This window comes from Electrona antarctica, assembly GCF_951216825.1.
Source record: "Electrona antarctica genome assembly, chromosome: 13".
Classification (NCBI taxonomy): Eukaryota; Metazoa; Chordata; class Actinopteri; order Myctophiformes; family Myctophidae; genus Electrona; species Electrona antarctica.
The window spans coordinates 39830107-39855897 of NC_136794.1; the positions used below are offsets into that span (position 1 = coordinate 39830107).

The following is a 25791-nucleotide window of genomic DNA, read 5'->3' on the forward strand; positions in this document are numbered from 1 at the left end:
AGTAGGCACAGATGAAAGAGACCTCCTTTATCCTCCCTTCCACTCCCCGGGGTTGGAGCGGTTTAAGCCTCCCCTGCGATTATTATTAGCCCAACATTCCTCGCAAATTCCTCCCCTTCCGTCTTCTTGCCCACCATGAGCATGCAGGGAAATACAGTATCATAATGTATATAGGAGGAAGACTGATATACTGAGCCGTTTCTTTTTGTTTTGTGATTTACTGTAATTCTGTGGACTTATAAATTGACTGCCACGATTGTCTCGGTCTCTGGGGAATACGTTAGTCTGACATACAGTACTAATAGAGCGTCGCAGTCCCACCCCCTCGAGAGACCCGGGTGGAGAGACCCGGAAAGAATTCCCCTTCCATTTTCCTCATATTTCCTCATAGACTTTTCAAAAAGTATTTATTTAAAGACGTTTACGCCGCGGACAAAGCCAACTCTTGTCGTGATAAATCATGACAATAAACACAATGTTTTGGGCCGAACAAATAATTAGAAAGAAGAAAAAAACGGCAGGTTACAACACTTCTTTTGTTGTTTTTATTTTTTTAAATTATTTGTTTGGTTGTTGTCATGATTTGTCACGACTCGAGTTGGCTTCGTACGACGCTTAAAAGGTCTTTAAATAAATACTTTTTGAAATGTCTCTGGGGAAAATGCATTAGGAATTATTTCCTGGGCCTGGCGTCGTCATGAAAGGGGGCGGGACTTGTCCGACATATGTGGCCGGTTAAGACTCACCCGTGGCTTCCAATCAGAGCTCTACCAATCAGAGCGTTGCATCCCTCCAGGCTATGGGGACATAGGTCCGTCTCATGCACGACCACATGCACGCACATGCACAGTTGCACACACATGCACAGTGGTTTGTTTACAAGTGACAGAGAGACCTGCAGCAAAGCCAGGGGGTTATCTAGTGTACACAACCTGTCTGGATGGATGTCTGGAACACACTGTCTGGATGTCATCTTGAATGAGATTAAAACGGAGGATTTCTGTAATCAGTAGCATCTGTGTTTGGACGCGCAGGAATGGGACTCAAACGGGTGAGCTTCATTTTTATTGATGTGTATCTCTACACGTCATTACGCAGCAGTTTTCGTTTTAAGGAAGTAATTAAGTAGTTAAGGGCGTGTTCTCTCCTCCGCGTCATCAGTGCCCATACCCGAGGTGGGGTTGGCGAAAGGGCCTTTCTGTGTGGAGTTTGCATGTTCTCCCCCGTGTCCCCTAGGGTAGGTACCCTCACAAAAAAACATGCAGTAATCCTGGTCTCTAAACTACCTCCCCCTGGCCAGGTGGAGGTCAAAACAGTGTGTTATCAAAGTGTGATAACAGTGTGTTATCAAAGAAAGTTGTATTATCAACGTTGTTTTTTTTTATCAACAATCTGTAGCCGACAGCAAAATGCAGTGTAGAGAGAGAAGAGAGCGGTACAGTCAACACTGGTCAAGTTAAATATGTATAGAGTGTTTTAAATATGTATTTTCAACTGCAGACGAAGCCCCTTCTAGCATAACAAACGTCCTTGGAAGCCGAGCGCTGTGAGATATTAAGGCCATGGAGGGGAATCGATTCTCCATGCGGCCCATTGGCCCTTGATGTGTGTGTGGGTGAAAAGGTACTGAGAGGCTGTCAGAAGCACAAGCTGCAAACTATAATGTGAGAATGTTTTCTTGGTTACTAGTCCTGACAACGTGTCGGAAGAGAAACGGTGAATAAAGGAACTGTGTTTTCTGCTACATGGATCTGACATGTTGGTGTCCAGTTGATGTCTACATCAGTGTTGAGTTTGTTGACTAAAACTCTAAATGTTCGTCGACTACCTTTTTCCACTGACGAAAACTAAATGGAAACTAAATAAAAACTAAGCTATGATGACTAAAACTAAGACTAAATATGTTTAGTCTTAGTGTTCACCAAGTTGTGTTTTTTAAATAAATTTTTTGTTGCTTTCGCCTTTATTTTATATTTTTTATGGAGGGACAGACAGTAGGCTGACAGGTAAAGGGGAGAGAGATGGGGGGATGACATGCAGTAAAGGCTGTCGGGATCGGGAGTCGAACCCGCGGCCAGACTGGGTTACCAGCCAAGGTGCCTGGACCACTGAGCCACGGCCCAGGCCACCAAGTTGTGTTTTAACTTTTATGTGTTGCTTTGATTGTATTGTGCATGTATTTGTATGCAGATGTTTAGTATTGTTATTGCTATCCGGTCAGCAATGCAGTGCCAATGCTGCAGTGCAAGGTAGAGGGATTTTTGGTGCCGACGTCGATAAATCATTGAGACGGATGCCTTCCTGGTGATTTAGATAAAAGTACAGCACAAGCCAATTGAACGTCACAGTTGGAAAGCTTGCTTGTGATTATAATGCATTGTGCGTGATAGAGACACAGGTGATTTGAGGTTAGCAAGGTAACTCCAGGGAACAATATTTGTTGGACAAACAGCAGAAGGCTGATCTACAAGCGTGTTAGAATTGGACAGACTTGGTTGTTTTTCCCCCCCAAAAAATATCTTTCAACATAAGAACAATTAGGCCAGTGGTTCCTGTCAAGTACCCCCAAATTGACACTAATTAGCCCCGCAGACCCCCATTTGAAAAGATTTGCCAGGGACCTCCATAAGAGAAGATTTGTACGGCTCTAGCAGTGATTCTCAACCAGTTTAATTGCAAGGACCCCCCCAGTTTGATATCCATTAGTCTACGGACCCCGAGTGTACAAATGGAACCAAGTGGGGTAGCAAGTGGGGTAGCACTATACTTTCAAAAGTAGTTTTTTCGGCTTGCCAAATCCGTTCTGAGGACAAATTGTATTACTATACTCAATGCACGTCTACTGAGTGTGGAAAGTTACACACTGCCCCACTGTATACAGATGGTTTCGAAAAGGCTTCATTACATGTAGTGAAGTTTTGTGAGCACTTTTTTAATGAGAAACGGGTTAGCGCTAGAAGCAGATTCAGCTACTATACAGACACACCGTTTCCAACAAGCATCACATGAGAGTTACAGTACAAGACATATGGTTCATGTAGTGTAAAACCACAGAACAGTTTGGGGCCAGCTTAGTTGAATCTGTCTCGCCTCTTTCTATTTTATGCAAGGTATGCCTGCTGCGTGCCTCTCAAATCTCTCTCTCTCTCTTGTCTCTGGCTCTCTCTCTCTCTCTCTCTCTCTCTCTCTCTCTCTCTCTCTCTCTCTCTCTCTCTCTCTCTCTCTCTCTCTCTCTCTCTCTCTCTCTCTGTCTCTCTCTCTCTGTCTCTCTCTCTCTGTCTCTGTCTCTGTCTCTGTCTCTGTCTCTGTCTCTGTCTCTGTCTCTGTCTCTGTCTCTGTCTCTGTCTCTCTCTCTCCCTCTCTCTCTCTGTCTCTCTCTCTCTCTGTCTCTCTCTCTCCCTCTCTCTCTCTCTCTCCCTCCCCTCTCTCTCTCTCTCGCTCTCTCGCTCTCCTCTCTCTCTCTCTCTCTCTCTCTCTCTCTCTCTCTCTCTCTCTCTCTCTCTCTCTCTCTCTGTCTCTGTCTCTGTCTCTGTCTCTGTCTCTCTCTCTCTCTCTCTCTCTCTCTCTCTCTCTCTCTCTCTCTGAGAGGTGAATGAGGAGGAGGAGAGGGTCGCTGAGGGGTAGATTAGATGGAGAGCGAGGTTTAATAGCTGTAGTTGTTGTTCTGACTTTGAAGTGTTTACCACAGCGTTGAGGGAAAATCAGTGCAATAGAAGAAGTATAGAGCAGTGATTGGCCTGAATAGAAGACTACGTTTATTTTGGTCCAATGGCAATATCCAAAAAAAGAAAAAGAAAAACAGGGTCGTATTATAATCGGGGACTAGAGACTATTTGACATTCAATGTTCTTTTTCCACTAATGAGTCTTGAAGAATGGTCGTCTTATAATCAGAGTCGTCTTATATTCGGCACAATACGGTAAGCCCCCCCCCCCCCCCCCCCCCCCCCCTCGATATTTATCAACATTGTTCAAAACACATCGGATGTACAAGCTCACAATGTGGCACACAGTGGTATAGACTGAGCAATAGTAATCAGTGTTTTTATTTTTTCCCCGCCTCTGTATCAAATAGACACATGATGGGGGGAAAGAAATACATTTGATGGCATAAACCTTTGGCTATTTACTAGAAGTATACCTCTTGTGCTTTCAGCTGCTGATAGGCTTTGAGAGTGGAACCATCGTACAGTGGGACCTGAGGATCAAGAAGGCTGACTTCAGAATCTATTATGATGAGGTGAGTTCTGTCTGTCTGTCTGTCTGTCTGTCTGTCTGTCTGTCTGTCTGTAAATGGTGCATTTATATAGCGCCTTTATCCAAGGCGCTTTACAGATATTGTGCATTACATTCACCCATTCACACACACATTCATACACCGATGGCAGCGGAAACCATGCAAGGCACAAACTAGCACATCGGGAGCAATTTGGGGTTCAGTGTCTTGCTCAAGGACACTTCGACAGTAACTCTGGGGGAGCCCGGGTTCGAACTGGCAACCTCACAGTTCCCATCCAGCCACTCTACCCCTGAGCCACCGCCGTCTGTCTGTCTGTCTGTCTGTCTGTCTGTCTGTCTGTCCTGTCTGTCTGTCTGTCTGTCTGTCTGTCTGTCTGTCTGTCTGTCTGTCTGTCTGTCTGTCTGTCTGTCATGATATACCCCAAGGTATGTTTTTTTGTTCTCTCCTCTCTGATTGGACGACGATCACACGCCCCTGTCTATAATTGCCTTCATATGACTGGACAATATTGACATACCGTGACATCACAATAGGTGTATATGTGTACATATCCATTATAGTTGTCATTGAGAGAGAGAGAGAGAGATGAACTGGTTCCCAACCAGCGACGGCTCCAGATAATTGTGACTGGGGGTGCTATGGAGGGGCTGGCTATTTCGAGGGGTGGCTAATGAATCTTGGTTTACATAGAAGTCGGGCGACTGTAGCTCAGGAGGTAGAGCAGGTCGTCCAATGATCCATGGGTCGGCGGTTCGAATCCCGGCTCCTCCTGTCTACATGTCGAAGTGTCCTTGGCAAGACACTGAACCCCAAATTGCTCCCCGATGTGCTGGTTGGTACCTTGCATGGCTTCCGCCGCAATCGGTGTATGAATGGGTGAATGTAATGCACAATCTATGTAAAGCGCCTTGGATAAAGGCGCTATATAAATGGCACCATTTACCATTTTATAGAAGTCAGTCAATTTGGCTTGTTTGGCTTGTTTGGCTCCCCCTGGAGCCGTCCCTGTTCCCATGCAACCGGTGGAAATGGGGCCAAGGACCCCAGTACAATGTTGGTCTCCGAGAATGACTGAGAATTGAAAGTTGGAAATACTCAAGTGAAGTAAAAATAGTTATTACGTACACACCACTGCATGTGTGTCCTCGTTCACCTCCCGCCGGGACCCGCGTTTCTCCGTTGGCACGAGCGGTCTGCTGGGCTGATTGTGATCTGCTGTCACACCGCCATCCAGACGGCCTCCCGAAGAGAGGCTTTTTATGGCTGCTGTTAATTACTGCTGTTTGATGTCTCCATCCCCCCCCCCTCTGCGTTTTGTCAGAGGACTCACTCTACATTAGCCCCTTCTGGGCGGGAACCCCTTTTGGTGTTTTAAGCATTATGTTATACTTTAGCTGTAAAATGGTAAATGGTAAATTTATATAGCGCCTTTATCCAAGGCGCTTTACATAGATTGTGCATCAATTCACCCATTCTCACACACATTCATACACCGATGGCGGAAGAAACCATGCAAGGCACCAACCAGCACATCGGGAGCAATTAGGGGTTCAGTGTCTTGCTCAAGGACACTTCGACAGTAACTCTGGGGGAGCCGGGGTTCGAACAGGCAACCTTGCTGTTACCATCCAGCCACTCTACCCCTGAGCCACCACCGCTGTAGATCACACGAGCTTGAAAAATCGTGAAAATGTAGTGCAAATCTTTGAATATATATTATTTCAGAGCGAACGTTTTTAACTCAAATCTTTGCTTCTGGGGAGGTCCCTGGAACAACATGTTTTCAGATAGGGGTCGGCGGCCAATTACATATAATATTTGGGGTCCTTGACATGCATGAAATATTGAGCACCACTGATACAGAAACATAGGAATTTCAGAAAACTGTCATGATTTAGAAAACATTTGTTTTAATTTCAACGTCAGGTCTAAATGGGTTAGGCATCCAGGAGACGGCGAGAGTCATCGCCATGACAACAGGAGACAAAAACAGCTGGCAATGAGCCTCCTCAGACCTCTCTGAGTGCCACTATCTCCCCGTTGTTGTTGTCCAATGAATAACATTATAAGCAAACAAAGCTTTTAGGTTGCACGTCAGCAATGGTGTTGCTGATGTGTTGTCATGTGTACGTACGTTTATAAATGCTTTGTTTCTTAATGTAAGGTACTGTTTGCTTGTTTTGTTTTATGCTTTTATGTGGGGACTGAGGATGAAAATTAGCTTTTGTGTGTCTGTGTGTCTGAGCCGTGTTTGTGTGTTTGTAGCACAGACAGAATGTGGTGATTTGATTGATTGAGCACGGAAGGTGATGTATGATAATGTATTATGATGAGAGCGCCCCTCACTTCAAACAAGTGTGATATGTTTTTAGTTTTTTTCCCCCCCATTGTGATATGACAAAGTATACGCTGGGTATTGGTGAGGAACTCAGCACTCGTGCTGGCTCATTAAAAAAGCGGTATCTGTGCAGCAGGGGTGTCAGTTAACTGTTTAAGTAATAATAGTAGGTGTCCCAGAGAGCCCAGGTGTCAGAAGTTAGGCGGAGGAATTCTCGCTGCACCTCCTGGGAAGGCCAGCTAATCATTTTCACGGTGTGACAGACAGTGCCACACTTTCTTTTTTTTCTTTTTAATTAGTGCCCTGCATATATAGATTAAAGGACCACTTCACCACTTTTCAACATCTCTTCATATAATTGGTCCTCAATAATGTTCATGATAAAACACCACCATTTTTTTCTCCTACTCAGTCTGTGTCTCATAGGAGGGCTTTGGGCAGTTCGGACTAGCCTGGTTAATAAACCAGACCGAATCAGCCGTTGGCAAAAAAAAGTTGCCTACCAGCGGATTTCGGTCTGGCGAGGCTCAGTAGCACGCCTCTTTCCTACAATCGAGAACAGGTCGGACCAATCGGGACACGGTATGCAATATAGGCGGGCTTTGGTACAGTGACGTTCAATGCTTGAGACCTTTGACTGACAGTAGCTCTGACCAATTGCGTCGAAGAGAAAATGTTCCCCGGGAAATGAAATCCAAGTGGAGCCAGCCCAGACTGATATACCGCGACAGTGTTGTGTGATATTAGTCTGGCTTATTAGCCAGGCTAAGTTCGGACACCCGTCCACCAGTGACATCATCATTAGGCAGATTTAAAAAAAAATATATTTAGATTTGTATTATCGTGAGAACGATGGCTTCAACTTTTGCATTGCAACTTTTCAGGAAAATTAAGCCTGCCGTTTCTATTAGCTTGGATTCACCATCGATGATGTCACTGGTGGACGGGTTTCTGAACTGCCCTTCCTATGAGACACAGACTGAGTAGGAAAAAATGGTGGTATTTTATCATGAACATTAGTTAGGACCAATTATATGAAGAGAAGTTGAAAAGTGGTGAAGTGGTCCTTTAACCCATTTTGGGCGGGAACCCCTTTTGGTGTTAGCATTATGTTATGAACGACTGACATAGAAACTGTCAGGATGTAGAATACATTTTTTTAATCTGATCTCAGGTCAGAATGGGTTAAGCCTGTGAAAGCCTCCCTGGACATTCTCTGACTCATTTAATTTGCACACACCAACACCGTACGCCTTCCCTGCCTCACCTGGACGCTGGATAAATGACACATATTAATATGTAACCTGTATGTGTTTATTTATTCCCGGGATTAAATTACCACTTGAGCCCCATGCAGCATCCATTATATTCTGGGGGGGAACATCTCTCTATCTATAAATGCGTGTGTGCGTGCGTGCGTGCGTGCGTGCGTGCGTGCGTGCGAGCGTGCGTGTGTGTAATCCACGTAACTTGAGAACCGTTCGCCCCACAGACTTCCAATTCGCCACACGCGTCGTTCCACTCGCCCCAAAACAGCCTCTGGACAGGGCTCCTGCCCAGGGTCCAGGGGCGGCGGTGGCTCCTCAGGGGTAGAGTGGCCACTAGGGGGCGGCGGTGGCTCAGGGGTAGAGTGGCTGGATAGCCTCGGAAACCCAGACGTTTTTATTTCCAGGGAGAAAAAGTCTAGGACCGAGTACACTTCAATTCGGCATACAGTAGCGCAAACGTCGATCACTCTCTGCTGATTTCTGATCGTCTGCACCTTTGTTAAATAGACGCAAACACACACGCACACACGTACACACACACACACACACACACACACACACACACACACACACACACACACACACACACACACACACACACACACACACACACTCTCTGTCGCTCTAATTAATTAGTCTCATGTCGTGCAGCTGCGTCTAGATTCTCCCGGCGGATCCTGCCGGGAGCTGCCTATGCCATAGAAAGCATAGGTGGACCCCAGGCTAGGCGGATGGTAACCGCAAGCGGTCGCCAGTTCGAACCCAGGGCTCCCACAGAGTTAGTGTGGAAGTGTCCTTGAACAAGACTCTGAACCGCTAATTGATCCTGATGTGCTGGTTGGTGCCTTGCATGGTTTGTATGTATGTGTGTGTGAATGTAATGAACAAACTATAAAACAAACTATAAATATAGCGCCTTTATCCAAGGCGCTTTACATAGATTGTGCATTACATTCACCCATTCATACACCGATTGCGGCGGAAGCCATGCAAGGTACCAACCAGCACATCGGGAGCAATTTGGGGTTCAGTGTCTTGCCCAAGGACACTTCGACATGTAGACAGGCGGAGCCGGGATTCAAACCGCCGACCCATGGATCATTGGACGACCTGCTCTACCTCCTCAGCCACAGTCGCCCCTATGGAAAGCGCCTTGGATAAAGGCGCTATATACATGCACCATTTACCATTTCCATACTGTATATGGAGCTGGCCTGTTCTGCACATGCACGCTGCGGTTCACTTCCCTGTTTACCGCTCAGAAAGAAAGGCTCGTATCTCCTAATCTAGGGAGCTCTCCGTGGTTTTGACCAGATGGATATACTAAGCTCTTCATTTCTGACTTCAACATGCGTCTCAAAGGCCCCATCCATCCATCCATCCAGTCAAATCTGATTCAAATCGCATTTATTTCTCAGATCTGATCTTTTGGCCTGGCCATTCACACGTTTGCAAGTGACCAGATCGGATCTGTCACATTTACACTGGCAGACAAATTTAGCCTGAAATTCAATGTCTCTTACAATGGGTTCATACTATAGGAAGTGGTGTGTCTTCCAACATGGACGCTACTGTGTTTGTGTTATTATTATTATTTTCTTTAACGGTCTGAGTTAGGTTATTGATCCATTGATTACTGGCTGCGTTAGGCTATGAATACATTGATTACTGGCTGCGTTAGGCTATGAATCCATTGATGACTGGCTGCGTTAGGTTATTGATCTGGAGGCTTCCCCACCGTTCTAAATCCATACACACTCATTTATCATTCGGCTGCAGACTGATTGACTCACATGATTCACTTCCCGGCCTTACCAGTGCGTGCGTGCGTGCGTGCGTGCGTGCGTGCGTGCGTGCGTGCGTGCGTGCGTGCGTGCGTGCGTGCGTGCGTGCGTGCGTGCGTGGCTGCGTGCGTGCGTGCGTGCGTGCGTGCGTGCGTGCGTGCGTGCGTGCGGATGTGCACGCAGTTGTTTTCCTGTAGATCGTTAGAGTGCGTGCCTGTCAACAGTGCTAATAAAGATCAAATATCCATTTGCTCAAATTCGTGGAAATAGATAAAAGATCTGTCTCTCTCTCAGGTTGATCTTGTGTCAACGCCTTTCTCTCACTTTATCTTTTGTCTGTCAAATAAAAACAATTTGCAAATCGTCACTGGAAACCTTGTTTGTCCAAAACTGTTCATCTAAAAATATACATTATTTTGTTTTTAAATTAAAATAGTAAAAATAGCCGATCTACATGTGAGCTTGTAGATCTGCTATTTGTCCTATAGTGACACTTCTATATGATGAAGTATTTATGAAAGAAAATAAAGATTAAAAATGGAGATTCGAGGTTTCTGCCCGACAGAAACAGAATGCTTTATTTATTTGCCATGAATGTTTCATGAACGATGTTCTCCCACCGACAACAACGTACCACGGCAAACGGAGAGGAGCAAACAATCAAACAGAGATCAAAATCAGTGCATGCGATTGTTTGCTCGAGTGCTTGTGAGCATGTGTGTCGTTGCAGTCTCATATTAACACAATCGGCGCCGGGATTTCTTTCGAAATAGCAGCTCGGGGTGCAGCGCAGATATGGCAGCTTTTACTCTGAAAGCCCAACCCCGCCCCCTGTCGTTCCGTACAAAAACCGGTAGAAATAATGTTGCTTGCTTACCTCGCTATGATTACGATAAAGTCGCTCGATAATCCCTCGCGTTCATATTTTGAACGAGAGGCATGTTGAAGTCAGAAATGAAGAGCTTAGTATATCCATCTGGTCAAAACCACAGAGAGCTCCCTTAGATTAGGAGATACAAGCCTTAATTTCTGAGCGGTAAACAGGGAAGTGAACGACAATGCGCATGCGCTAACAGCAAGGAGTATGGTGCAGAAGGAGAGGCCAACCCCCCAAAAAAAGAAAATATCAGAATATTTTTCTCTCGTTTGATATCGATGAAAATGCGCTAGGACGTGTGTACACGTCCTCGCAATCCATGGGTTGGATTATCTAGGACGGCTCCACACGTCCTACAGTCTAAAGAGGTTAATAAAGGATGCTGTTTGCTGTGATGGAGAACATTGATTTGATTCAAACAGGAACATCTTATGAAACACAAACAATCAAAGCATTAGTAGAGTTTAATAACCTGAAAACCCCTTTCAACATTGAATTATATACGATCACATCGATGGCTTTACAGAGCGCTGAAGTCCTGACGTCACTCGCTCATCCCCTGAGCTCCAAGGGGTTCGTGGAATCGTGGACGTTGTTTCTCCATGGAGAATCCATTGGGCCATCTTAAAATCGTTGCATATTAGAATTGTGGTCCAACCAAAACATAAACAAACAAACAGTCTCTGCGATATTGCCGGGGAGGTGTCTCTGTATCGTTTACGACAGTTAGTCATTCATATTTGATACAGTCTGTTTCTATCGAAAAGTTAACTAACGTGGCAGCAGTAACATTAGCCTTTTCTCTGTCAGTTCAATTCTTCATATCCAGATGAGTGAAACCCCCTGGATGACTTATTTATTTTTCAAACACAATTCTTATATGAGGCGAACTTTTTTTTTCTTTCCTTTATTTACCCAGAGTAGTAGCTGAGCACAAGTGCTCATTTTCAGCAACGCCCTGCAATAGAAACACACAGACAGACACACACACACATTAAAACTTGGGAGCTGACCAGTACAACCTCAGTCTTATACTGTTGGCCACTAAGCAGCTCCACTGGAGCAGGTGGGGGTTCAGTGCCTTGCTCAAGGGCACTTCAGCGGTGTTGGGTGAGTGATGACCATTCACTTCCCGACCCATATTTTTCCTGCCCGTCCGGTGGAATCGAACCGGCAACCTTTTGGCAACAAGGGCGCTCCTCTAACCCTTAGGCCACCGCTGCCCTTAGGGCCCATTTACACTGGCAGCCAAAATCTAGCCTGAATCAGGTGTGTGCCACATCCAGATTGAAATCAGATTTTTTTAAATAAATCTAAATGCAACAACCTGATCTAAATCGGATTCCATGTGACTTGTTTGCGTTTAGACTTATATAAAAAATGGGGTGGGGGAGGTCCATGTACTCAGTTCAATGTATCCATGTCTTTCTTTGTCATTTCCTATCTGTTTGCTCTCTCTCTCTCTGTCTCTCTGTCTCTCTTTCTCTCTCTCTCTCTCTCTCTCTCTCTCTCTCTCTCTCTCTCTCTCTCTCTCTCTTTCTCTCTCTCTCTGCAGGCCATCCATTCGGTCAGTTGGCACCACGAGGGGAAGCAGTTCATGTGCAGCCACTCAGACGGCAGTCTGACCATGTGGAACCAGAGGAACACGGCCAAGCCCTTCCAGATCACATTCCCTCACGGTTAGACACTCACGCACGCTCGCACGCACGCACGCACGCACGCACGCACGCACGCACGCACGCACGCACGCACGCACGCACGCACGCACGCACGCACGCACGCACGCACGTCCACTAGTCCCTTTCTAACATTTTAGTCTAGTTTTTATTTGTTGACGAAATTGTCAGTATATTTAGTCTTAGTTTTAGTCATCATAGCTTAGTTTTCATTTAGTTTCCATTTAGTTTTCGTCAGTGAAAAAAGGTAGTCGACGAATATTTTTCGTCTTAGTTTTAGTCGACGAAAACAACACTGGTACTTGCGCTCTGCTCGCGCAAGTAATTATCCACCTTTTTCATAAGTCTTTGCGTTTGTGTGTGCATAAGGTCCTCTTCCTCTTTTCAGTTTTGCAAGATAAACAAGTGGCCAGGTCTATGAAAACAAGCACAAATGAAAATAGCTGATCTACAAGCTCACAGCGACACATCTGTTATTTAAAAACACATTGAGAATAAATCGAAATATTTTGAATAAATACATTTTAATAAAAAAGGCACAAAATATTTTCAGATGGATGTCTGTGGACAATTACATATTAATCTGGGGTTCCTTGACGTGAATAAATGTGGAAACCAATGGTTTAAACAACATTAGGAAGCAAGCCCAAATAAGCAACTACTGTACACTTTATAATCTCGGCACCACTGAAAAAGAGGGTCTCAGCCCTCAGTGTGTTCTCCGAGAACTAAATAAAGGTTGAAATGAAATGAAAAAATGAAATAATCAAGCCCAAAAAAACTACCAATAATTTATTTGCAAGTGAAAACAAGTCAAAGGTTGCTTATAATAAGCAGACATGGCAACACTGCCTGAAGGAAGCAAAGCACACACATAAGGAGCCCCAGTACCTTGGCGTGAAAAACATGGATAGGCTTGACTTGTATTCACTGGAGCTGTCCACTGCTGCTTGTGCTGAAACGGTGTACTGACTTGTATTCACTGGTGCTGTCCACTGCTGATTGTGCTGAAACGGTGTACCGACTTGTATTCACTGGTGCTGTCCACTGCTGATTGTGCTGAAACGGTGTACTGACTTGTATTCACTGGTGCTGTCCACTGCTGATTGTGCTGAAACGGTGTACCGACTTGTATTCACTGGTGCTGTCCGCTGCTGATGGTGCTGAAACTGAGTACTGACTTGTATTCACTGGTGCTGTCCGCTGCTGATGGTGCTGAAACTGAGTACTGACTTTGTATTCACTGGTGCTGTCCGCTGCTGATGGTGCTGAAACTGAGTACTGACTTTGTATTCACTGGTGCTGTCCGCTGCTGATGGTGCTGAAACTGAGTACTGACTTGTATTCACTGGAGCTGTCCACTGCTGATGGTGCTGAGACTGAGTACTGACTTGTATTCACTGGAGCTGTCCGCTGCTGATGGTGCTGAAACTGAGTACTGACTTGTATTCACTGGAGCTGTCCACTGCTGATGGTGCTGAAACTGAGTACTGACTTGTATTCACTGGGGGGGGGGGGGGGGGGGGGGGGTTGGGTAACTTTGGGAAAGTGTGTGTATATATATATATATATATATATATATATATATATATACAGTTATTTTGTAATAATAAGTTACAGCACTGATAACAGAGGCAGCTTCTACTGTCCACCAAATACACACGCAGTGTGCTAAAGAATTATAGCATTATAGCACTTAGGCAAACTGTACATATTGGACACAGACAGAGAACAGTGGTATTTATTTGATGCCCATTGTCGTCCATCATGTCCTCTCTTGTAACCCAGGCAACATCCAGAAGGATGCGAGGAAGGAGTCGTGTAAACCCATCCTCAAAGTGGAGTACAAGACCTCCAGGAACAGGTAAGCTGCTTCAGGAATAATCATGACACGCTGTTGAGATCATCCATCCTGACCCCTGCTTGTCATATATACTGTTGAGATCATCCATCCTGAGCCCTGCTTGTCATATATATGGTCACTGTCAGGGGGGAGGAAATCAAGAGGGTGGCCGCACACGCCAATAGCCAGAGTGCCACTATTTTATTAGGACAGCAGGTAAGACAAAAATTAATCCAACGTTTCGGCGGTTAAGCCTTCATCAGGGAATACAGAGCACATAATGGTTCACACTTAAGTATGGTGCCAGAGAGTCATGCAACCAATCAGAAGGTGTTAGGTAAACACGGGTTAAGTAAGACCTGTCCCTGTGATATGATCATGGTCATGTGGTGTCTCAAGTTGAAATATAAGTTTATCTCAAAAATGACTATAAGGCCTCCTGAGAGGCTCTGGAATATGAATTCCTTGTCATAGAGACACTAAAATGTATCTGAGAATATAATTGTGAAATATGGGGGGGGGGGGGACCTTGTGTGTCCAAACCCCATCATTTTCTAGAAACCAAAAGAAAACTGTTCTATAATGTATGCAATGTATGTATTATTTAGTCACAAGCTCTTGCTACTTTTCCATTGGTTATTATTGTATAGCTTTATTGAAAGGATAAACCCCTTGAGATGTCTCATCTCATTTTAGAGGGGGTCCTCAAAGGGGGTTCACAACCTGCAGACACTTGTAGTACAGGACATCTATGGAAAATACAGGATCAACCTCAAACTAATTGCAAAAGAACCAAACTCAGCTGATTATGTATATTCAATATATCCTGAATAACAGAAAAAAAGTTGCCTGGAATTGTCTGAGGGGAAAGTTTTGAAAATGGCCTGTACAGTATGGCCACCAAGTGGCTATGCCAAAATTTTGCCCAATGAGTGTTTTTATGCAAAACTAATGCTTGGGATGGATTCAGCATCATGGAAACCCCCTCGTTTGACACGTCACATGCTACATAAAGCAAAAGGAAACTCACGGCGGGGCTCCACCGGGCGCATCAGCGTCGCGTCTCCGTCACCGTCACCGTCAGGGAATGTTCCCTTTTTAATCAATGAAGGGTAGCTCCACTGCCTGCGTTGCGCTGCGTTCGGTGACTGCTTTAAAATTGCCCCGCTTCGTTTTTTGACGCGCGTCACACGCGTCACACGCGCCACACGCGCCCGGTGGAGCCCCAGCATTAGAAAATATTTGCCTTTATATAGGATGTAAATGGTGGACATACTGTACAGGCCATTTTCAAAACTTTCCCCTCAGACAATTCCAGGCAACCTTTTTTTCGGCTATTCAGGATATATTGAAGATACAAAATCAGCTGAGTTTGGTTCTTTTGCAATTAGTTTGAGGTCAAATTACTGGACTATTGACACTCCAAAAACAATATATGTTAATGACGTTTAGAATAGAACACTTTCCTGGGGGTCTTTATGTGTGTAATATGTGGTTTTAGATATTTTAGATTTTAGCAGTGAGCCCAGTGTCTCTGATGTCATGGGCACTGGGCTCACTTACTTCCTGGACTACATGTTGTCTCAGTAAGACAGCCCTCCCCCTATCCACAAGGAGGAGCAGTGCACCAAAGCATTATGGGAATTGTAGTCCAGGAAGGAAGTGAGCCCAGACAGTGTCCATGACATCAGAGACACTGGGCTCACTGCTAAAATCTAAAAACTTTCTAGTCTTAGTTTTAGTCATCATAGCTTAGTTTTCATTTAGTTTCCATTTAGTTTTGTGAAAAAAGGTAGTCGACGAACATTTTTCGTCTTGTTTTTAGTCGACGAAAACAACACTGTTTTGCGACTCTCTTGTACGACAAAGTAGGACATTTATTCATGGGGAGAGACACAGTTTTCTGGCCGACAGCCCTTGTCAGCTTACGTACTTCTTTATAGATGTTGTTGTTGTCGTGCTACTATATTCTACAAAACACATTTTATTTAACCCATTTTGACCTGAGAACGAAGGTTCCCAGGTCTTCTAAATCCTGACTGAGACATGAAGTCTATAGCTAGAAGGTCAGAAAAACATGTTTTCCAACAGATACGCTGGGTATTTTGGCAAACAGGAGAAAACAATACTTTATCTTCACGCCAGCTGGGGGGAGAAAATAATAATCTAAACGCTGGGCAGAAATGAGATGTACCTCAGCGGGACACAGGGCATGAGATTTAAGTCATTGGAAACATGTAAACTTCCATCCACAAACAATTAAATCTTAATAATTCCAAATTATCCATCACTGACAGTTTTCTGAAATAGCTATGTTTCTATGTCAGTCGTTCTTCGATTTTTCAAAAATAGCAGACCTACAAGCCACTCGGTGGCCACTCGGTGGCGCGCTACGAGCTTGTAGATCTGCTATTTTTCAATAGCTAAAGCATAACATAATGCTAACACCAAAAAGGGGTTCCAGCCCAAAATGGGTTAAAGGCGATTGATTCCCCGGGCCAAGCCTACATGGATTTGATTTCCCCTGGGAAAAGCAGACTGTACTGTAGGTTTATTGACATACTGTACTATACAGTACATGCAAGGGGGAAAACACTAAACACACACACACACACACACACACACACACACACACACACACACACACACACGCACACACACGCACACACTTACTCAGCCAATGCTGATGGTTGACATTGTTGCGTGTGGTTTGTTTTTTTGCTTTCCGCAAGAAGCGAGCCATTCATCATCTTCTCCGGGGGTCTGTCGTACGACAAGGCCGGGCGGCCCACCCTGACCATCATGCACGGCAAGGCCATGACCGTGCTGGAGATGGACCACCCCATCGTGGAGTTCATGGTCCTCTGTGATACCCCCTACTGCAACGGTGAGTGAACGCACCCTGACACTACGAGGCAAGGAGACCAGAGACTGCTATTTTTGAAAAATCGTGAAAATGTGGCGCAAATCTTTGAATATATATTCTTTCAGAGCGAACATTTTTAACTCAAATCTTTGCTTCTGGGGGGGTCCCTGGAACTACATATTTTCAGTTGGGGGTCGACGGCCAATTACATATAGGCTATATTTGGGGGTCCTTGACATGGAAATGTTTGAGAACAACTTACACAGAAACATAGGGTTTTTCAGAAAACTGTCAGGCATTTGTAGAATCGTCCTCAGGTCTAAATGGGTTTTGTTGTGGGTGTTTGAACAGACCTGTGAAGATGAATATCCTTCGGGGCTGTAAAGATTATCATTATACTCCATGAAGTATAACATAATAAAACCTGATAAAGGAAGAGAAGTACTGGCAGTATATAAATGGAGTGAAGGAAGATTGGCCTCTATCTCAATGCCAAGAAAACAAAAGTGTTTGCAGTTAACACGGAGGACAAAACAATTGCCAGTGCCACTGCCGATGGGTCGGTGTGCATGCTTGCCTCGAGGTGAGTCGGGGACTTCAAATATCTCGGGCCTGGACTTATTATATTATTATTGCAATAGTCAGCCATCCACTGTAAGAAGAGATGCAAGCCTGACACTGGCAGTATTAAGAGGCTGGTTTGGCACAGCTGAGGTTTCTCTACTGCTCAGTGCTCCTTACGTTACACACAGCTGAGGTTTCTCTACTGCTCAGTGATCCTTACGTTACACACAGCTGAGGTTTCTCTACTGCTCAGTGATCCTTACGTTACACACAGCTGAGGTTTCTCTACTGCTCAGTGATCCTTACGTTACACACAGCTGAGGTTTCTCTACTGCTCAGTGCTCCTTACGTTACACACAGCTGAGGTTTCTCTACTGCTCAGTGCTCCTTACGTTACACACAGCTGAGGTTTCTCTACAGCTCAGTGCTCCTTACGTTACACACAGCTGAGGTTTCTCTACTGCTCAGTGCTCCTTACGTTACACACAGCTGAGGTTTCTCTACAGCTCAGTGTTCCTTACGTTACACACAGCTGAGGTTTCTCTACTGCTCAGTGTTCCTTACGTTACACACAGCTGAGGTTTCTCTACTGCTCAGTGTTCCTTACGTTACACACAGCTGAGGTTTCTCTACAGCTCAGTGCTCCTTACGTTACACACAGCTGAGGTTTCTCTACAGCTCAGTGCTCCTTACGTTACACACAGCTGAGGTTTCTTTACAGCTCAGTGTTCCTTACGTTACACACAGCTGAGGTTTCTCTACTGCTCAGTGCTCCTTACGTTACACACAAGCATTACAATATTGCGTTTTAATATTTCCACAGGGCATACATCTTGTTCAGTTGCGAGCAGATAGATAGATAGATGGATGGATGGATGGATGGATGGATGGATGGATGGATGGATGGATGGATGGATGGATGGATAGATAGATCTAGCGCAGATGCAAGTTATGACGGGGGGGGGGGGGGGGGTAGTTTGACACGCGGGGAAGGGGATACAGCTGTCTGTCTCAATGACTCGCCCTATTGGCAAGTATACTATACTTGTCATGTCAAATCAATTAGGGCATAAGGCTGCCTGTCATGAAAGAAGCTGACCAGGTTTTCCGGCATAAACATGACATGTAGGCTATGTAGGCTCAAGCAGGCTAAACGCTGGATTATAATTTCTTCTATGCTTTATATAGACAGCAGGCAGCCTACGAGGTATTTAACAATTAAGGTCGATATTGATGGATGGGATTTGTTGATCGCAAACCGACAAGTGTCAGCTTGAGAAGGCTATAGTTTCGACGTGCATCTGAGCGTCTCTCTCCTCGGCTGATTGGGGCGCGGTTGGTGATGAATTTATCAAATGATAAATAATATTTTGATAATAATTAGACTGGACGAGATATTGTCCAGTCGAAATAATTAAGTTGACCGGTTGAGATAAATATCTCTTCCAGTCGAATTACTCGGCAAGATAATTATTATCTCATGTCGTGTTATATCTCGACTGAACGAGATAATATCTTGCCCAGTCGAATGTCGAGATAAATTATTTTTCTTACCATGGCCACTTAGGGGCTCTGTAGAGCCCCCTGTAGAGGCTCCACTTCCGCTTTATATTTTACTTAAGATCAGAGCTTCCGTCGCTCCAGACTGTATGACAGGAAGCATTTATATTTTACTCATGATCAGAGCTTCCGTTGCTCCAGACTGTATGACGGAAGCATTTATATTTTACTCATGATCAGAGCTTCCGTTGCTCCAGACTGTATGACAGGAAGTATTTGAAAATGGCGAGAGGCAACAGTCTGGTGACGCGAGACTAGGGATGAGGGGGAGATTGTCTCCTCTATTCTTAGTCTGTTTATCGTCTGTGCACGTGTGTGCACGTGCTTGTGCGTGTCAGTGCGAGCAGAATGTGTTACCCCGACAACACCCTAACACACACACACACACACACACACACACACACACACACACACACACACACACACACACACACACACACACACATACACACACACACACACACACACACACACACACACACACACACACACACACTGTGTGTCTTATTACGATGACATGTAGCGACGGTCCAGGCAGGACTGCCAATTAGCACCTTGACAACACCTTAAATGTCTCTGTGTCTCACGCCTGCAGAGGGCCTTATGACACACACACACACACACACACACACACACACACACACACACACACACACACAGAGAATAGCGAGAGAGAGAAAATTCTCTCCCTCATCCCTACTGTATGTCTAACAAGTGGTTTTCATTTCCGTTGCTCTCTGGACAGAAGGAATCCTTGTATCTCCATAATTCAACGATCTGTCCGTGTCCCTTGTATGCTCGGCTCCCTGATGTCATCAGTACATGACCATATAGGGCCATGTCCATAACTCCATTAGGGATGTCCCGATACACTTTTTTCGATTCCGATCCGATCCCGACACACAATTTTTTGTTAGCCGATACCGATTTCCGAATACCGATACCAGAGAATAATATTCATAATAATAAAAAAGACAAATATCTTATTTTGAAGTCCACCGACCGGGAATAGTGTTTATAGATATCTAGCTAGATATCTCGTGTTGTGTTTATAGCTATCTAGCTACATATCACGTGTTGTGTTTATAGCTATCTAGCTAGATATCTCGTGTTGTGTTTATAGCTATCTAGCTACATATCTCGTGTTGTGTTAATAGCAGACTCCTCACTCAAATGTGCACTTGCAGTTTGGGCAACTCCAAAGCAAACTCCACATGATGCCCCAACATTTTATTTACCTGCCATAGTGTCAACCCCCTTACCCCTGTGTCGGATCGGTGGTTAGACTGGCATATTCGCCGATACCGATATGAACCGATATGACCAAATAATAGCCGATCCGATACTTTTACGATACCGATACAGTACCAGGACATCTCTAAACTCCATATACGTATATGGGTATATCGGGGGGGATTGGGGGGGTTCTGGAAAGTCCTTGTGCAGTCGGTGGTAATGGTCTGTGTGTGGAGAACGTGTGGAGAATGTCTGAAGAGTTGACCGTGGCTGGACTAACTCAGTGGTTCCCAAACCTTTTCATGTCAAAGACCCCCACATTGGCACTGATTAGCCCCGTAGGACCCCCATTTGAAAATATATGCCAGGGACCCCCATGAGAGAAGATTTGGGCCCCCCAGTTTGACATGCATTAGGCCACGGACCTCCATTTAATGGCATTTCTATCTCTGGGACCCCAAATGTATATTGCAAAATCAAACTTAGTTCAACTCTGAGAGTGTACAAATGGAACCAAATGGACCCGTTAGGGTCCATTTGTACACTCTCTGAGTTACACACCCATAAGGGCCCATTTGGTTCCTAACTATCATTCAGCTGGGGACCCCCTGGAACTCCCTCAAGGACCCCTATAGGGGGTCCCCGGACCCCACTTTGGCACTGTCCTACTGTAACACGAGGCACACCAGATGCTTGTCACGTCACGTGTGGTAAAAACATGGATGTGAGTGTAAGAGTTGTGATGGCTTGTGTCTTTACAGAGCACCAGGACCCTTATGCAGTGGTCGTCCTTTTGGAGAAAGACTTCATTGTGGTGGACCTGACGCAGAGCAAGTATGGTCTACGCTACGCTACGCTACACACACACACACACACACACACACACACACACACACACACACACACACACACACACACACACACACACACACACACACACACACACACACACACACACACACACGTTACTCCCCAGTGCAGCCTCCAGCTGCTTGGCTGCTGCTGTTGTTCTGACACCAAAGGGAGCCAGCGTAGGAGGACCAGCGTAGGAGGACCTTGTGACATGATCAGGTGTGACAGCATTGCTGCCATTGTAGCATACTTAGTGCTAGAATAATATAGTTTGGACTAGTACTGCTTTCAGAAGTAGGTGAATGGTGGTAGGACATTACATTTTACAGCGAAAGGACAAAAACCACCTTGGTAGGATTGTGAGAACGGCCTCAAAGATTGCCAGAGTTCATTCCAGTAGTCTAGAGTACCAAGTATTTGAAAATCACACCCGTGTGAACTGAGTGGTGCAACTCCCCCCCCTCTCTCTCTCTCTCTCTCTCTCTCTCTCTCTCATTAGCAGTCAACAGTGCAGCACTATCTCCCTCTCTCTGTTTCTGGCACAACAGCGCCCCTACTGGTACTCATGAGTCACACATGAGTCACACACAAACATAGGTTAACGTCACAGACATTGCTGTTCCTTGGAGTGGTTGCACCACTCAAAAATCAGGTGCTTAAGAAAGCCAAGTCCATTTGTACGGACAACTCCCATCTCCTCAAGCACTGAGTTCAAGCTGCTTCCCTCTGGCCTTGGCCTAAAAGTTCAAGGGGCCAAAAGCAATAGGTATAAGTTCTCCTTCGTGGCTGTAGCTATCCAGGCTCTAAATGCCGATAGGAGGAGGTAACTTGTCACCTGACTCGCCTGTATGAATTATTTATACAACTGTTCTGAAAATGTTATGAATTACAATGTTACACTGATACCTTGAACTGCCATCCTGTTTTATTGTTCTATGTGTACTATGTGCCTTTTTACTGTGTTTTTGTGTTTTATGTTACCTGCCTGTGTTATGCCTTCCTGTAAACCAAATCGCCCCACGGGGACAAAAAAATAAATGAACCTGAACCTGAACCTGAAACATAAAGAACCCAAGAGACTGTAATTTATGCTTAAGATATTATTATTGACTAACCTTGGTTAGCAGCGTGGTGGTATCGTGCTGCTTTATTGTGGGCAGCGGGGAGACAGGGGAGCTAACGTAACCTTGCTATCGTTAGCCACGAGGCTAACTTAGCAGGGAAACAAAGCCTTTCTCACAATCGTATCGCTCTAGGCTAGTAGCCAGCGATGGAGTGTTATGTGGGGAAGAGATCTTCTAATGTGGCCCCATTGTGTTAACCAGAGAGCTGGTACTAGGGGAACGCTTTGAGCAACCTCGACTTCGTTAGCCGTATAGCTAACTCGTGAGGAGACTAAAGGCTCATACATAGTCTGGATTTTCGGTGGTGAGGTGACCACCGCTCCGGTGGTGAGCTGACCACCGGAGCTGAAATAACATTGAGTGGTGGTGAGTAAAAACAGAGAGAAGGGCTGGGGCGGTGGCGGTGGTTTGCTCTTCACCGCGGCTCGTGACGTCATGTTGTACCTCACCACCGAAAATCCAGCCTTGAGGATCTGTGTACGACCTGAGCACTGTTAGCAACGTGGCTATCACGGCTGGGAAGTAGCTATTCGAGGGTGGCTCGTTGTTGTCGCTAGCTAGTAGCTTAACAACGAGCGAGGCCTCCTGCTCTTTGTTTTCGCTAGCTATGGAGCTAGCGTAACAAGGGAGCGGTTCAATAAACTGTTTTGACTAGCTGCTAACTAGGCCACAACCCTGACCGGGCCGTAGACCGGCGGGGTTCTGTTGTTTTTAGCGGGTAACCGCGTCAATTCTGTTGGGACAGGTTGGGGCCTGTCCCGTGGTACAATAACCGAGCGGCTATAGGCCTGAAGCAGTCTAGTCAGTTCACAGCCTTAGCTGGAAATTAAACAGTTGATTGCCAATTCCAAACTGGTGTGACTGAGTGAGTGAGTGATTGGTGTGATGAGCTGCAAACTGATGTAGATAGTACCGTGACCAATACAAACTGATGTAGATAGTACCGTGACCAATACAAATAGTGTGTACCAAAATATCCTGGAGGGGGCATCAACATATGTGTCACGTGGTAGCGGCCGCCATACTTGTTGGCTTGTCAGGTTTGTTTACATTGAGCGACTATCAGGTGTGCTTGTATACGTTCCTTTTTTAAACTGACCTCACAATGGTGCAGACTTGCTCAGTAAATAAGTGCCACAGCAGGTCACGTCGAGGGAATGAGCCAGAAAACGGAATTAGATTTTCAGCTTTCCAGCATGGAGACAGCATCAAGGAACCCAGATTGACGAGTTTACAAAAAGACGTAGAATGGCTTGGATCTCGGCTGTACGGCGCACGGGCGCAGAGACATAGCGTTCAACAGTATCTAAGTATCTAAGCACAGCCGTGTTTGTTCACAACATTTTCCTTGTCCTTGTAATGTATTTGGGCCTGACGTTCTTTCCATCCATCCTGGTGTTGGTTCACTATGTTGTCGCCAAGAACGAGCTCAATATTTACAAAAACATACCACCGTCACTCTATTCTGAGTGATGTGGGCTAGAATTTAAAGCCCACGAGAGGGCCGTCCCTAGCTTTTCAGACGCCGCCCCCCTCTTGGTGACGTACACGTTTTCACACGCTATAGGCCTGAAGCAGTCTAGTCAGTTCACAGCCTTAGCTGGAAATTTGATTGCCAATTCCAAACTGGTGTGACTAAGTGAGCTGCGCGTGATTGGTGTGATGACGAGCTGCAAACTGATATAGATAGTACGGTTAGTACCGTGACCAATACAAATACAGATACAAACTGATATAGATAGTACGGTTAGTACCGTGACCAATACAAATACAGGCATTCTAACCCTGGGTTACACCATGCTATAGGCGTCCAACAGCCAGAAAACAGACTCTGATATTTCCATATCGCCCGCTGTCGGTGGCAGAAATCTTGTATATTTGATTTTTTCCTAAAGCAATGCTCTATTTTATACGTTTCGCCGTATGACATGCAGTGACTGCGTTTACATCATGGCCAATATCTCTTCATTTAGTTTGAAATAATTGGGAATCATACTTTTACCAGACAGCCACGACATTATCTACATAATGATGAGGAAGAAAGTGACAAAAAAAGACAAAAAAAAGATGCCACCACTCTCATTAACGGGATGTAACACGACGTGGTGACATGATGTTGACAGTTTGACTGTGTCATGGTCAGGCCACAGGGAATGTGTTCGGATCGCAGCACATGTTGTAATGCACATACTGTACTGAACTTCCTCTTAAAACTAATCTGTGGGCTTAATTTACTCCTGACCTTGTCTGGGTAAATGCCATGAGGCGACTGTTTTAAATTGCCTAATTAACTCTTAATTGTTTCATTCTGTTAAGTTTGTAGTGTACGACGTCATTAACTAATTTATCGCTGAGATCGCCTTTTCACGCCTTTTTTAACAACCTATATAAGGCAACAATGTAAAATTTTCATTATGCTTTACGTAGCATGTGACGTGTTTTCATGATTCTGAATCCATTCCAAGCATTGGTTTTGCACAAAAAAACACTTATTTGGCTTAATTAGTTAATGTATCTATATTTTGTAATTAAACAAGTAACCTGTAACTAAGGCCTGGGCTACACCTATTGTTTCAGGGCTATGATAAGACATTATAATGTTTTGTCAAAGGATAGACATGCCGTATTTTGGAGGGGGGGGCCCTTGACTGCTTTCCGTTGTCACTGTGCCTGCCGACCATGTCCTTTATTAGCCTACAACGTGACATTTATTATACACCTCGAAAATAGCCACTCTACAAGCTCACAACTGGTTGCAGACGCGACACTTCTATATGTCTGATTCTGCTATTATTTTCTGTGCAGGACTTGCCAGCTAGAGCAATGATAACGTGTCTATCATTGGGTGTATGAATCGGAATAACATTTTATGGAGAGAGAAGATCGAGTGTCAGGATTTTGAGATTTACGCACATAGCGTGACATGCTGACAGACAATGCAATAAACATGTTCCACTTCCAATCACAATTTAGGTGGCTTTTAAAATGCGGTGCTTATGTATTTGGCACCTCAAGTGTAAATCAAATAGCCTACAATTGAAACCTGCTACTGCAGTGATTTTCTCCTGTGTTTCTCCTGTGTCTCCTGTGTCTCCTGCGTTTGTGTGTGTGTGTGAGGACGAAAATATCTGTTTTGCAAAAGATCCATATAGATATAGCCCAGGCCTAAAGTTTTCAAATAATTGTATAATTATTATAATTGTATAATTATTATTTTGTATAATAATTGTATAATTTTCAATATTTGCCTCTGATATGTACTGGAATGGAATGGAAAGTATAAAGCATTATTTTGCAAACTGGAAAGTACCTCAAATTTTGGTGCAGTAAGTACTTCCTAATTTCCCCAACGCTCTCAAAGTCAAAGTCGTACGATTTGTCACCCACGTTTCCGCAGTGAAATTTGTTCTCCGCATTTGACCCATCTCTTGGAGTGGTGAGTCGCAGCCAAGGAGCGATGAGCTGCAGCCGTGCCGCGCTCGGGAATCATTTGATTAGTAGATTTGACCCAACCCATTGATTCTGAGTGCCAAGCAGGGAGGCATTGGGTCCCATTTTTGGTAT

General features: G+C 44.9%; 1 protein-coding gene across 1 annotated transcript in view; it reads left to right on the forward strand.

Annotated features, from left to right (window-relative positions):
- Positions 1-25791, forward strand: part of stxbp5l (syntaxin binding protein 5L) — a gene marked incomplete at its 5' end in the record, with an annotated part of 114174 nt that overhangs the window by 23951 nt on the left and 64432 nt on the right. Inside the window, 5 exons of the mRNA XM_079517787.1 lie at positions 4156-4239; positions 12062-12185; positions 13971-14046; positions 16761-16912; positions 21013-21085. Coding sequence (XP_079373913.1) covers positions 4156-4239; positions 12062-12185; positions 13971-14046; positions 16761-16912; positions 21013-21085 — 509 coding nt within the window. The remainder of the gene's footprint in view (positions 1-4155; positions 4240-12061; positions 12186-13970; positions 14047-16760; positions 16913-21012; positions 21086-25791) is intronic.